The following is a 15,375-nucleotide window of genomic DNA, read 5'->3' on the forward strand; positions in this document are numbered from 1 at the left end:
ACCCACCAACTCTCTTACGGTTTCCAACTCTACACCCCCACCTCCCCCTGTTTGACACCATGACACACACGCACTCACACACACACACACACACTAATTCACTTCTTTCTCCTCCTTCTCACCATCTACCAATCACTCAGTCAACTCTTCTTCCTGCCCAACTTCACCATGCTGTTGTGTTGCTAGGTTACACATTAGTTCAAAGAGTGGGTGTAGTGTGGTACCAAACCCCTGTTACCACACACACACACACACACGTGTGTACATGAACATACATACATCTTCATGGCAGATCTATGATTGGCCAAACCATGTGAACAGGAGAGTTGGTGAGCCACAGTATCCTACCCTGTCTGTTCAGCCCTATCAACCTTGCCTCTTGCAACCATCGCAGGGACACGAGCGCAGCTCTGAGTTTTAGGATAATCTCCTACTTGGCTGGTCCCACAGTAAACAGTGACAGAGACGATGTACCCAGACATTTCCCTCAACACTACAACACTGCTTAAGTCCTAAAATAGCAATAGAGCCACACAAGTGTCTCCACTGAGTGAATCTTTGACCATTCATCAAGCAGGAGGGTGAGGGCTGTAATTACACCCACTTCCATCTCTATATATGCAGTTTGTGCCACCTACGATTCTTTATCATTCGCAATTCTGGTCTTTTCACCATTGACCATCCATGCTTTCTTCCACTGTAATCCTCTCACTGAATCAATAATCAATTCAACTGCCCAGTCTGAAACTGCAGTAAAGACAGCTCTGCCTGAATGAAACGCGATGGCGCTGGACTTCAAACGCTTCCATTTCATCCGGAGTTTCTTCTCTTTGCTGCTGCGCTACACTGCAGTGAAGATGATGCATTTTTAAAGTTCCTGCATATTAATAATGCATATGCAGAAGTGAAAAGGGTGTCAGCTCGGTCAGTGGTCGCAATCAGAAACATTTTGTTAGTTTGAAGTTGACTGTGGTGGAGAACTCTGGAGTCAGCAGCCGTGGAACACATGCAGAGGTGTTCTATAATTAATACGTCCAGCAGGGCTACACAGCTGAATACCATACAATCAAAAGTGCAGAAAAAGACAGAGTAAAGTCCTATTGCAAAGACATGAGAAAACAGATGGAGGTGTCCAGTACTGCTATAGTAGTAATGGAGGCCACTGTTGGACCTCCATCATTTTTAAGTCTTTGTTTTAAAATTGTCAAGGCTTTTATATGAGACTAGACCTCATCTTCTCAGTGTATTGTCTTTATTCACTGTAATAATGAATCTGTATCCATTTCCATTCATCCATCCACCACCATCCATCCTGTCCATCACATCCGTCCTTCAACCATTCTCTTTGTACACCTATGCTTCCACCGATTCATCCTTCTGCTTGTCTACCTGTGGACCTCCCTCCCTCCCTTCCTCGCTCCCTCCCTCCCCCACCTTCCATTATACCATTTTTAACCCTTCGTGCTCACCGTCAGTGGTGCTGGACTGCAGTCTCTGGCAGAGTCCTTCTGTATCCCCGTAGCTGTCCTGGATCTTCTGCAGGGCATCGGCCCCTCTGAGCTCCATTAGCTCCCTGAGCTCGTTCACCGTCACCGCAAAGTCTTCCCCAGTGTGGCTGCCATCTGCCCTTCCTCCTCCTCCTCCTCCTCCTCCTCCTCCACCTCCTCTGCTCCCACCCCGAGTTCCTTTGGGATAAAACTCCACTGCACTGTTTGCCATTTCACCCATGGTGGCTGTAGTTGACATGTCAGTGTCTTTCTTCAAATTTTTTTTTTTTTTTTTTTGGTCCTCCTCTCTCAGTAGAGTGTCCTCAAATCAGTTCCACTTTGGTCGGCTTGGTTCAGGGGTGTTCATGTGCTCCACAGTGAAAATCCTGGCTCTACCTAAATGTTGTAGTCAAGGACGTGTTAATTGCAGTGATGAAGAAGGTTGTTGGGGATTTTTCTTCTTAGCATGTGCTCCTAACCTCCCACTGCTCCTTTATTTCTCCATTACAGGAGGAGGAGAAGGAGGGTGAGGGGGATGATAGGCAGCAAGCAGGGGCTCTTCAGTAGCGCGATGTCGGAACCAATCCAGCTTTCTTTATCGCCTGTCTCCGCTGCGACTCCACTCTTTCTTCGTTTCTGTCCCCCTCCCTCCGAGGTCACGGCCGGTCCATGGACGGGAGGACGGGCACAGGGACTAACCGACGAGGAGGAAGTGAAGGGATGACAGAAGGATGGAGAGAGGGGCGAGCGAGGTAAAGGTGGCTGATAAACCAGAGACAGGAAGTGGATCCAGTTCAGAGGTAGCTACTGCTGCACCACCGGGAGCTGAGGGAGAGCAACAGAGAGATAAATCGTTATTGATCCACTCTTTTACCCACTGTCGGTACATCAAAATCTAAAACTGAAGCAGAAACTAGGTTGGATCCGAAACTGCGTTCTGTTGCAGAGGTACGGTGGCTAAAAATGTTCTATTAATTCATCAGTTTTGACCTAAAAATGACCAAAGAGTTCCTTTTAGTAAAGTGAGATGTAAGAAAAGTGGCACACACACACACACACAGACACACACACAATGTATCCTAAATAAAATGATTAAGATCACAGGGCTGCAGCTATTTATTATATTTATTATTATTATTATTATACATGCTGTAATTATTATGGATTATTGATCAGACATTGGATCCAAAGAAAAACAAAACAAACTTTCAATGTTTGACTCTCAAAACACCTTTAGGTGGTCAGTTGGTAAATTAGCCGACCTGGTCTACAGAAGGTAGAATAACAGTCTAACCATCAACACATATAGGGATTGTGTCACAGGCAGTTCACACAGAAGACACTGAATGTTAAGCTACATAGGACCTGACTGTTGTAGCAATTTAATTTGACTGCATTCACTGGTTCAGATAAATCGACACCGATCTTGATGCTGGGCTATGACAACGTGCAGCCGACACATCGAGCCAAACTGGGACACATGACTACATACTGTAGGTAGTAGTGAAGCTGCATATATAGTGAAAGAAAATCTCTAGGTCTGTGTAAAACAGCAGCAGCCCAAAGGATCATAGAAAGATCTCCTTCAAATTTCTGCTAACGGCAGAAAATGTTTTACAAATCAGGTAGGTTGTGATATTTTCCGTTCTATTTCATTAAGACGACAACGAAACCTTTGACAGTTCTAGTTTGTTCCGTTAAACCACCAATATATTTGTAATCGCTGAGTTACTTCAACAACATTAGTCAGCCCGACTTGCTTATATTTACACCGCGATGTAGCGGTCGTCGACAACAGGATGACTTTGAATTGATCATTTGTTCACAAGTGGTTCTGTGTATTTCTGAGACAACTGGGTCACTGTAGATATTTTACAGCTCTTGCTCCAACTCTGTGGACTATTTTCAGCCACAGAGTTTTTGGAGCAGCAGTGTGAGGAATGTGGGACAGAGTAAAAAAAACATAAAAAAATAAAAACTGAAGGATTGTTCCTGTTATGGAGAAACGTGTTGCTAATGTGTGTAGACAAAAGTGCAGGCTAAATTAGTCATCGGAAATGTTTATGAAAAACTTAAAGGGGTGAAAATAAACAACAAACAACTGATGTGGTACCAGTTATAACACTCAACGCAGTGATCAGGGAATAAAATATGTGTTTACAGCACCCTTTGCAGGCAGGGGAGTGAACTACATCACTGTGTGGAGTAAAACAAACATTCTATTTAATTCACATTATCTTTAATGTAAAACTTAGACTACTTTGTATTAGTTAACAGGTACCAACATTCGCTATAAATCTTTACAATAAAATATAGGGATGTCCGATATTAACTTTTTTATTAACGATACTGTCCAAACATGTAATTTCCAATTCCAATATCAACCGATACCAATATAGGCCTGGTTATATGTATTTATTTATCTGTACAAACCACTGTATGACTATGAGATTAATTAAATGAGCTGCAATGCTGCCATCTAGTGACTTTCACTCTAACATACAGCCATTTATCCCCAAACCTATTTTTATGGCACACATAATTTAGAGAAACCCAGGCGTTGCGTTATCGGAAAAACAAATAACGATTTATGTAGATATTACATAATATGCTAATATCGGGCAATAATTTCTGTCGGCCGATATAATCGCATCTCCCTAATTAAAACCCATTTAAAGCAGTAATGCAAGTGTAAATATTTTATATGTATTTGTTATTATATATGTATGCATCTGCAGTTCTATATGTATGTATATAGCTGTATGCACCTCCAACTTTAATAATGTATTACAAGAGCAATTAGCGCAGGCTGTAACTAAACACTCACATACGATGTCAGTGATGCCAGAAATCTCTTTCCCGAAAGGGCGAGCTTTACAAAAACACCGACATTAACAATTTCTTCTTTTCTTCCTCCTGCATCTCCTCATGCTCTTGTTTTTTAGGTTTTTTCTGTTGTTATTTTCTGTCCCTCCCTGCCTCTGCCTATCCTGACAGAGGGTGTCACTTCACCACTGAGTCATTCTGTTCGGCCCCTGATTCTCCCTCTCACTTCCCATCCCGATCTCTCCCTCCCTCTGTCTCTGTGAATCCAGAGTGTATAGATTTACTGCGTGCTTTTTTCCATTACATGCCTCTTCTTGTCTTGCAGCCTCTCATGGGTTGTTATTGCTTTACCTTCTTCACCCTCGGCCTCTTCTGACTCCATCATTTTGTTGATCTTCCCCCCACTGTCTTTCTGTGTATCGGTTTCCTGCTACCACGATCATTTATTTACTCTTCTGCCGGTTGTAGATTTCCTTCCCGGCCCTCGGTTTCTCACTCACTGATTCTGTCTGATTTTATTTCGCTCACACATGAAACAGCTTTTGCCTTTGGTCCCATTCATCTGCTGTACAAGCCATGGCTGAGATGTTCTTCTCGGTGCAGAGCTTTAACAAAGCTGGAGCACACGTAAAATACATACATGAATGTTGACCAACATTTGTCTGACACCGGTAGCATCCTTATTTCACAGGAGCTAGGTTAAAAGCGTAAATAATATATATAAACTGTATAGATATATTGTATAACAAGTGTCAAAGAGAAAAAAAAACATTTGCCAAGAAAGTGTGGAATTAAGACTTAAAAGTTGACTTAATGCATGCTTAAATTGATTTTAAAGTTAACAAAAATATGTAGAAGGTTGCTTAAAAAAATATTTTCAGAGTAAAAGCTTTCAGTTATTCCCAATAATACCTAGAAGTCCATAGAAAAATAAAAGAGTAGCTCAGAGTTTGGGAAAACTTGCAGAAATAATTGGAAAAATAAAATGAAAAATAAGCCAAAAAGCTAACATGAGTTAAAAATATTAAAAAATGTGATATATATGAAATATATGTGACATTAAATAATTTAAAATCAATTTAAAAACAATGTCTAAGATCCATGAGTTTTAGCAAAAAAATATATATATATATCATGGGCCACATAATTCCCATTCCAGTGCCGTCATTAGCCCTAGGGCCAGACTTTGTATGTGCTTGGCTTTTACGTTATGTAACCTTATGAAAAGGAAGAGATGAAAGAACAAACACTTTGTTACTGAATTTGTTACGCATTCAGAACATTCACTGATAAAAACACCCTGCACTTCCAACCTCAAGCTGCAGGAAACATGAATATACACCGAAAAATGACAGAGAAAGACACGCCAGCGCTGAGGCCTGGGGACTGATCCCTGACATGATCTCTGTCATGGAACACAGGACAGCACGGCACTTACTGAGGAAGAGTGAAGAGGAGGATGGACGTGAACATGAACGGAGTCAGACAAAGGTCTGCTCAGCCCTCAGCTACGGAGCTATGAACGCGTTAACGCTGCCTCTCTACACACCGTGCTCAAAAGGACTGCAGCTATTTGACTTCATCTTTTCTCCTTTTTATAGAAAGTGGCCACTCTTTTACCTTGAGCTATTTCTGTCTTTATTAAAATGAAGGGAAAAAAAGGAGAAGTGAAGTGTGAGGGGCACAGGGGGAGGAGACAAATGGCCAGAAGGACTAGGGTCAATCATATGGTTAATTATTTTTATTCAGACATATTTATTTTGTAGATTATTTTAAGGGTGATTTGTCCACATTTGAGTGACATTTCTTTGACTGTTTCAATCTCTGCAAATGCTAATGTAACCAGTAGTTTTTGCTTCTGCAGGACCAACAATACAGCACAGCTTTTTAACATAAAATTAGGTTAAATATTAGGTTAAAAATCGTTTCCTTAGCACATGTTTATGTCTCAGTTATGATACTTGAGACAATTCAGCTTTTAAATGACACACATACTGTCACCAAAGGCTGCAACTATACAGTAAATGGATAATCTGTGTTAAATATAATGATCGTGAGGTAGACTCGAAGGAGCAAGTAACCACTAGGGGGAGCTTCCATTCATTTGTTAATCCTCAACTGCTGGATTTGTGAGGCTCCTAGACATGTAGTGAGGGCAGGGGTACAGCAGCAGTCCAGTTAGACAGTCCATGTAGAGAAGAGCAACCACACAACCTCATCTTCGCAACTATGGCCCGTTCAGAGTAAAACATTAGCTTAAACGCTACAGACACACCATCATTGACCACTGGTCAGACCAGTGGTCATCCTGCATTAGGACAGTCATTTCACTTTTAACAAAGTGAACGTGGTTTATATGTCCAGTCTCTGTCAGACAGACACTAGACTTCAATGCTATCATAAGGTCTTGTCTAGAACATAATGATGATGCGGACAGTGAGAATTCCACACAGAGGAACCTGCAGTCACTGACTGTGTGAACGTGGAACCAAATCACATACTTTGGCACACACTTTATCTATACCAGAAAGCCCATTATTTACTGAAAATGTGTTCACATTCTGTTCATATCTACTGCAATGTGTTATTGTAACAGACTTCCCTAATAAGTTCTTAAAAAGAGGGAATGAAAATGAGTTTAAATTTCACGTTTCTGAAAAGGTCACTCTGGAAAATCCTAATTTTTAAATCACTTTTTAATAAAATAATGTGTCAGTTTTCTAAATCATCATCCTTCAGGGGCAGAGAGGTGATAGAAGAAAATAAGAAGATTGAAGAAGTTTGAATGACAACTGGGTTATCGAAGAAATCGCAGGTGGAAAAATTGGTCAGTGTTTCATGTTTGTGTATTTTCCACTAAATAGGATTAAACTTTGAGAGCTTTCAAAAGTATGAGATTGAAAAAGAGCTAAAGTAGTAATTACTACAAATACAAAACTATTGGGAAAATGTTAACTGACAATATGAACCAAGTAAGACTCGGTCAAATATACTGACGTCTGTATTTACTGGGCTTCACTGTGCAACAGGATAGCTACGTCGATTTCCTGCAACCGTTCTGTAACTGCAGTCCACCTGTACAGCTGCAGTCCTACTTTCCGACAGGCAATTGAAGGGTCACCTCTGGCTGGGTGCTCGTATCTGGGCTGCTGCTGCTGTGCTGCTGCCTTGACGTCGCTGGCTGGGCGCCAGACACACACTTCGGTAAAGCCCAGTGGGAATAGCACACTTAGAATTCGACACAGTCAGTGGCTAGAGCCATTAAAAGGTGGGCAGCCAACGGGGCACAGACATCTGCATTACCGTAGAGCGCATTAAAGCAGCGGGAGGAGGAAGGAGGATAATGGCGAAAGTTTGATGGAGTGAGCGAGAGGCAGGGAGTGTGTGGTGTAGAGAGGGAAGATGTCCCACATGAGGGATCCACCTCACACTCAGCTCCGAGCGTCTAATGTTGATAGGCACTTATTTAGTTTGTAGTTGTCTGCAGGCAACAACAACACAAAAAAAACCTTCTACTTAAACCCTAACTCCAACCTGTAATATTCTAACTCCAATATTTCATCACACCATTTACCCACAGGTCCAGCATCAGATCCTTAGTTCTAGTCGTATGGAAAAATGACCAGAACTTTGGACCAGAAAAGGACAACAAAAACACACCTGCAACAGCTGACCCTGACCTGTTGTCGCCTAACTCCAATCCTGTCTCCTTTTTTAGTCAAACTAATCGTTAGGAAAATGTCAGCGTTTTCAATCTTTACCCCAAGTTGCCCCGTCCTGACGCTAATCTTACCCCAGCAACATTTGATGACTAATCAAATCTTTACGACCAGCCTCGGTGCTCGGACCAGTACAGGTCCTGCATCACAGCACCTACCTGCAGATGGTAACCTGTCAGCTTCTCCTACAGCTAACCTCATATTCAGTCCAATCAAACATGCGGAGGATGATGAGAGGAAGAAGATGTTCACGCACGTCTGAAGGTTACCAGTAAAGGTCGTTTTGTGTGGGCAACACTGTTGCATGAGGCCATTCCCACACACAAGTACAAGGTCTTACCGGTGTATGTGTGTGCGTGTGCGCGCGCGTGTGCGTGTGTGTGGCTGTGGTTGTTGCGCCACACTTGCTTTCTACCCCCTATGTCCCTCCGCAAGGTTACCGGCCTGGCCCAGCGCCCGAGCCCGCTGCGCGCTGCGCCCCCACTCAAATGCAGCCTTCGCCGGCTGAGAGCTGAAGGTGCCACCGGCCGGTGATCGTCGGCATTGCACCGTCGAACCCCTCTCAGCTCGGCGCTGCAGGTGCGACAAACCAAAAGCAACGGATCCAACGCACAGCCTGCATTTATCCAGGGCCCGGGGCCGCGCAGAGAGGAGCGGGGAGGAGGGGTGAAGACGCACGGTGGCCGGGGATGATGTTGCAGCGCTCCATCCTCAGAACAGTTACACAGGAAACGGAGGAGAGAATGCAGGGATGGATGGATGGACGGATGGACGGATGGAGATCATTAGCTGTACCCGAGCGCAATGGCACATCCTCAAACACACACACACACACACTCCTACTGTCATAACGCTGTTCGCCAGGGTATTATGATATGTCCTACTGTACGAACTCTTACTGTGATTACAGCAGGCCCGTGGGGAGAACATGTCACACCAGGCCTGCCTCACATTCTCCTACAACAAACCTTCGTGCGTGTACGGAACCAGTCTGACATTTTTATGATTTAAAATTCATGAATAAAATACTAGTTCACCGATGCACCCGGAGGGTAAATAGGAGTCACGTACGCGTGCACGCACGGACTCAGCGACTCACCGTGTGCAGGCCGAGCTCAAGGACATCAGCATCAGCATCAGCATCAGCAGGCGGGGAGGCAGAATCCCCGCTAATCTGCGTGCGCGTAAAAGCGGAGAATGTCCCGAACCAGATGAGAGGATAGAGCTGAGGAGGGGGAGGAGGAGAGAGTGGGAGATAGAGATAGAGAGATAGAGAGAAAAAGAAGAAGAAGGAGAGAGAGAGAGTAAGAGAGAGAGAGAGAGAGAAAGAAGAAGAAGAAGGAGAGAGAGAGAGTAAGAGAGAGAGAGAGAGAGAGAGAGAGAGAAAGTCGGGGCTGCAGCAGCTCCGGTCGCCTGGAGTCCGAAGGAGCAAAGAAGGGAGGCAATAGGACGCACGGCGCTGATGAATATTCCACTGTGCGCGGTCACCTGACAGTTTGGACGACGGAGTTCTGCGGTGGATGAGAGGAGAGAGAGAGAGAGAGAGAGAGAGAGAAAGAGAGAGAGAGAGAGAGAGAGAGAGAGGATGCGCCCGGGTTGATGGTTTGAACACTCCTGTCCCACGGAGGTTGGATGCTGAACTCCTAATTTGGCCTAATTCGCCGAACGCTCTGGGCCACTGGACGAATGAAGGGGAAAGAAAAGAAACGCCGCGGTTCATGCGACATCTTTGGAAGAGGAGAAGGAGGAAGGAGGAGTTGAGCCTTTGCGAGACCCGAGCGCACAGGAGCTCAGTCACAGCATCCAGAAGGGAGAGGGAGAGGGGGAGGGAGAGGTGGAGGGTGATGAGGAAGAGTAGGCGGAGGGATGCTGCTGACGTCACAAACACACCCCACCCCACCTCTCCCCTGCTTGCCAGCGTGATGACGACACACACGCAGTTTGCACATCAATCCTTTTAAGAAACCCTGCTTTGGCGACAACTTCCTTTGACCGTGGCATCATCTTTTTTAACTAATAAAATCATTTCAAACATTTCAAGCTCCAGTCGATTCATTCAAACAGCAGAACACCTGCTGGACATCCATGAGGTTCCCGGTTCCGTTCCACCTCCTTCTACTAGTCTGTTGCGTCAGGAAGGGCATCCGGTGAAGAAACGTACTATGCGGACTACAGCGTTGAGATATATATATATATATTTATATATATATATATATATATATAGCTGCGTTGTGAGAGATGACAGAAAATTGTCCTTCAGGCTTGCAGTAAAAAATGACAATACTACAAATATTTTAAAATATTTAAACAACTCTCACGAACCCGTGCATGCATTCACTAATTATGTAAAGCAGTGAAATAATGAAAAAAAAAGACAAAATTATAGTAAATATAATTATAATATCACAATATACATCACAAAAATATCACCAGATACAAAATACTGTCCGCCTGTCTCTGCTGGTAACCAGTGTCATCACACTCACCTGTGTGCTGTGATTACCTGTACACCAGTCTCACCTGGTGCCCTGGGTTTATACCTCTCTCTCTCTCTCTCTCTCTCTCTCTCTCATGTGTGTATGATTATTGTCCTCCTCTTTTCTCCTTTGTTCCTCAGTTTAAGTGTGGACTGTTAAATAAAATGTTTTCCACCTAGTCATCAATCTCCCGAGTGCTGCATTTGGGTTCTTTTTCTTTGTAACACACAATGTGACAAATCCAGCTATTGATCATAGTAAAGGACTAGTATCATGTTCCTGTAATAAATACTATAAAAGGAAACTGTCTTGAGTTGTTTTGTTCCCTTACTAAAAGGTACCTTTATGAATGCCTTTAATACTAAATCAAATAGAACCTTTTTTAATAATATGAACCCTCCAGTTTCACTGTCTCTGTGTAGAACCGATGTGTTCTAAGCGTGTCAGTTAATGTCCCTCATTTCTTCAATCTATCCAGTCCTTTCCACATGCATGGAAAAACAGACATCCCAGGAAATGCATTTCATCTCCTCCAAAGGGACAGTGTTCAAAGGCCAGATGGAATATATAATGACTGTGATGGGTTCAGGGTCTTCCCTGGGGTCTCCTCTGCTCGGTCCTGCCAGGAAAAACCAATGCAGTGCAAGGCACTCGGTGGTTCAGTCACACACTGTGGTCATTTATATTAACTCCTGCCGTGCTATATTGTCTATTTTCCTCTAAATGGGATCATTACATGTTAAATTAATTTGTTTATAGGGAACATATTATGCCAAATTGATGTTTAATCAAAATTATATTGCGACTGTCAGTGATCCACAAAGGGGTTATTATATTAACAGCCCCTCCGTCACTCCGTACTGGCTAGCTCCACCCATACAACATTCCTATCAGCCATTGACATTAATCATACACTGCTGCCAGGTTATCATTTACAACCGCAACAACTAACCACAGATGTTTATCTGGCACACTGAAAAGATGGAGGGAAGGAGGAGGATTGTAGGGGTCCATCATTAAGAGGGGCCCCCAATAAAATTATAAGTGACATAAAATATTGAGACACTAAGGTGAATGGGAATGATAATCAAAAGTACCATCAACTTTGTATGTAAAATAGCATCAAAGTATTTCCACCGGCCTCCCAGGTAGCTGTGTTAGAAGCCCAGTAAACGGGTCCAAAATCCCTAGCTGCGCCCCTGGACACGTGGAGAATAGGACGTTTCTGCAGCCATTTGTCTCCTACTGTTCAACTTGTGCCATTGTTACGTAATGCCGGTGGTGGCTCATTACCATTTAAAGGTAAAGGCGCAGAAACTGGACGTCCCAAACTGAGTCAAACTGACTACTGACTTGAATGCTGAAGAACAAAGAGTCCTCAATACAGCCCACCCAGCCCCCCCCCCTTATACTGTATGTACACACACTGAACAATTCAAACACACGTCCTTACCAAACCAGTGACCATCACAGCCTATCATCACACAGTGAACAGAGTACGGAGAACGAGGATGGCTGTATTTATAGAACCAGTTGAACTTATTAATAGATACACTAGAGGGAAACGGACCACGGTCCACTGTCAACTCACACACACACACACACACACACAAGCTTCACATTTGATTTTATCTTTCATTTCTTATCTTCAGTTGTTCCTCACCATGTCCCAGGGGTACACACACACATACACACACACACACACACACTCTATTAATTGTTGTCACAAAACCCACAAACATTATTCAAATGCAGTTCTAAGAATAGAAGCGTTGTTTACCAACCAAATGATTTTAAAGTGGACAGTGGACGCTGCAGAACTTCACAGCATTATTTAAATCACACTGGGGGTTTTTTATTTACACAGTGTTGTTTTAGAAACAGGCCAGTAGCTTCAGTTATTGTTAATACCATTGCAGTAGTGCCTCTGTCTAACAACAGTCCTACTAACCCCCTCAGTGCCTGTTCATTAGATGCATTTCCATGATGGTTGAATGTTGCATGTTGTACTTTGTGGGCTTCTTTTTTTAATCAAATTCCATCGTATGACTGCTGTGTGTGCGTCGTTCTTTACCGTGACACGAAGTCGTCCGTTCAAATATTTAACAGCACAGCTGCACAGAGACCTGGATGGTAAATACACATATAAAAATATATATATGCTAATGCACCTTAGCATTTTTCTCAGAAGATGGAAAGATGATTTCAACTGCTGCTGTGCAAAATGGTGGATTAGGTCAGGTAACTAGGTGAATCCCATCCTAAAGTGGATTGGTTGGGAAGTTAGCATTTCCTCCATTTTTTTCCAGGAGCTCTGGTGTCCTTTCAAACTCCAATGTCAAGTTAGATGGTTCATACAAAGTGTTGAATCTGGTGACCTGTTCACGAAGAACTATTTGGTTAAAAAAAAGGTTTATGGTTATTTTCAAAGCAAACCCTTACTGGCCAGGAGTGGTATTGCACCCAAAAAAATACTGACACCCATATGAGAAGCTCACCTTATATAAAAATGAACAAAGACATATTAAGATGATATTGTTGAAAAAATGCACTGCATTTCCTGACCATGAAACAGTTGGTGATATAAAATGAACTTCGCTGACGTAGACTTACAGTAAATCAAATTTGCTGTGACTGGAGGCAAACTAGTGATTTAGAGTGGGGTCTCGGGGCGACTGTGTTTTACGGCCTCTGGTCAGGGAGCAGGGCCTTGACAGACCTCCCTTTGACGCTGTGATGACTTTGACTGTCTGCTGAGGCATCCATCTTTCATCTCTCTGTTTACATCATGGATGATGAATCATGCACACTCGCTCACTTTGGCTCCACCCTTCAATGCTAAAAGCGTGCACAGGCACACGCACCCTCACATTTGCTCCCATCCATTGTCTATGCATTAGGCAGAGTGTTTTCAGTAGCGCTTGCCTGATGTCTAATAGGTCTGAGGCTGAAGGCTTACAGAGCTTTTATCAGTTCAAGGGCACTCAGCCCAGAGACTGCAGGCCTCGTACAGCATCAACAACCCAAACTGTCACTCCACAGCAAACACGGGCTCACACCAGACGTGCATGTACACACAGCTGGACGCGTGCGTGCGTGCGTGTGAGACCTTCTGACTTCCCTCAAGGCCAGGGAAGAGGTTGAAGTGATGTGTAAGCAGATCAGGAGTGTACAGGGTGAAGAGAAGGCGACCAGGCAGACTAAAGATTGCTGAAGTGTGACACCAAGTAAAAAAAAAATCCTTCTCAGTTTATGACTTCTTTTTTTTTGCTTCGTCATACCTTTCTTCATCTCCTCATTTTACAGCTTTTGGCTGCTCCCCTTAGCATCGATAATCCCCGTACATAGCAATTGGCTGAGGTTTTTCAGCAGATGCACTTCCTGCCATTTACAGAAAAGGTCTAGAACTTGTCCCCCTGTGGTTGGATAAGGTAATTACCTTGTGTTACAGTTTGTGCTCACTTCTTTTTTATTTGCTCTTATATAAATACAATTTCCAGCATTTACAATTCATTTCTGGCTTAACAGAATTATACATCAGTGATGACTTGCACCAATGATGTATTTTTTTTTATAGTTTTAATGTGTATTGTATACATGTATTTAGGCTCCTCTGCTTATGTGGATTTGTTGGAATATATTTACATAGTTCCACTCCCTAGAATTTGTCAGCTGCACAATTTTTGGAATCTCTTCTCTACAGTGTCAGAGACCCACCTTTTCCGGAGGGTTCCACTGAGGGTTCGATGGTAATTAAGTGAACCTCACTGACAGGGAAGTCTGACCACAGAAGGAAAAAATACATTCTCTTGTAGTGTAGGATGATCATCTTGTAAATAAGTGAGACTGTGGGATCAAACCTCAGACATTTCCATTTCCTCACCCGAGCAGCCATCTCCTAAATTCACCCCCCTCCTGCTCTCCCCTATCCATGCCAGCCTCCTCCTCCTCCTCCTCCTCCAAGTTGCTCAACTTCTCTCAATACTCCTTCCCATCGAATGGTTAATTTATGGAGTCTGGCAGAACATGCACCCTCTCCATTATTAATATAACACCAGGGAGACAGAGGGAGGAGGAGAGAGGAGACAGGGGGAAGATGGGGGAGACACAGGGAAGCGAACAGAGGGTGAGGGAGAGGCAAGTGGAAAGAAGGATGAGGGATTAAACGGAGGTTGAGAAAGATGGAGAGACTAAGAGATTAAAGTAGACAGAAGGGGTGAAAAACAAGTGGAGGGAGGTGACAGGAACTGGACAAATACGGAGTGTGTGGTTGACGGACGACCAGGTTAGTGCCAAGAAGCTGCAGAAGGAAAAGGTGGCCAAGAGCAAAGGGTTGGGTTGGAGGTCGACAGATGATCCACAGTGGCGCCGGCTGGAGGAAGATGGAGAACAGTTCCACGTATATAAAACACTAACTCTAGGTGGCACCAACACCTTGAAGCTGAACTGTTAATAACCTGGAGCTCAGTCTCCAGAGAGTATTTTTTAAGGTTAGGTTCAAAACGTCACTTTTCCCATTCTGGGCTGTGATTGATCCCTATCACTGAGTAAAACTGTTAATGAGGACGTTAATATCAGCCAATCAAATAACAGCTTTAATTAACCGGCAGGTGCTAATGCAGAAAGAGAACAATAGGTGGTGCTGTATAATTAATCTAATACATACAGGAAATAAAAAAAGGTACATACTATGATAAGAAAAATAAATAAAATAAAATGTAATTTATTATAAAATTTCTAACTTACATTTGTCAGTGAAAAGTCAAGTATTTCTGAATAAAACAAAACAGCTCAGTTATCCTCAGACAGACTTAAATTTACATCATAACCACAGGAACGTAAAGCTTCGCGCTGTGAGCAGCTTTG

The 15,375-nt window shown here is 43.3% G+C and overlaps 2 protein-coding genes across 7 annotated transcripts in view; both read right to left on the reverse strand.

The window, feature by feature from the left end:
• atp2b3b (ATPase plasma membrane Ca2+ transporting 3b) overlaps positions 1-9,340 on the reverse strand; it is a 43,083-nt gene extending 33,743 nt beyond the window's left edge. For 4 of the 5 annotated variants that reach the window (XM_008318346.3, XM_017035735.2, XM_008318345.3 and 1 more), the window contains exons 1-2: positions 9,132-9,340; positions 1,470-2,312 (exon numbers count right to left, since the gene is read on the reverse strand). In XM_008318346.3, coding sequence (XP_008316568.1) covers positions 1,470-1,746 — 277 coding nt within the window. In that variant the 5' untranslated portion in view covers positions 1,747-2,312; positions 9,132-9,340. The remainder of the gene's footprint in view (positions 1-1,469; positions 2,313-9,131) is intronic. The other variant, XM_008318348.3, reaches the window with a different exon arrangement.
• Positions 1-15,375, reverse strand: part of snphb (syntaphilin b) — a 1,167,912-nt gene that overhangs the window by 335,545 nt on the left and 816,992 nt on the right. The gene's annotated exons all lie outside the window — the stretch shown is intronic.

This window comes from Cynoglossus semilaevis, chromosome 10 (genome assembly GCF_000523025.1).
Source record: "Cynoglossus semilaevis isolate Cse_v1.0 chromosome 10, Cse_v1.0, whole genome shotgun sequence".
Taxonomy (NCBI): Eukaryota; Metazoa; Chordata; class Actinopteri; order Pleuronectiformes; family Cynoglossidae; genus Cynoglossus; species Cynoglossus semilaevis.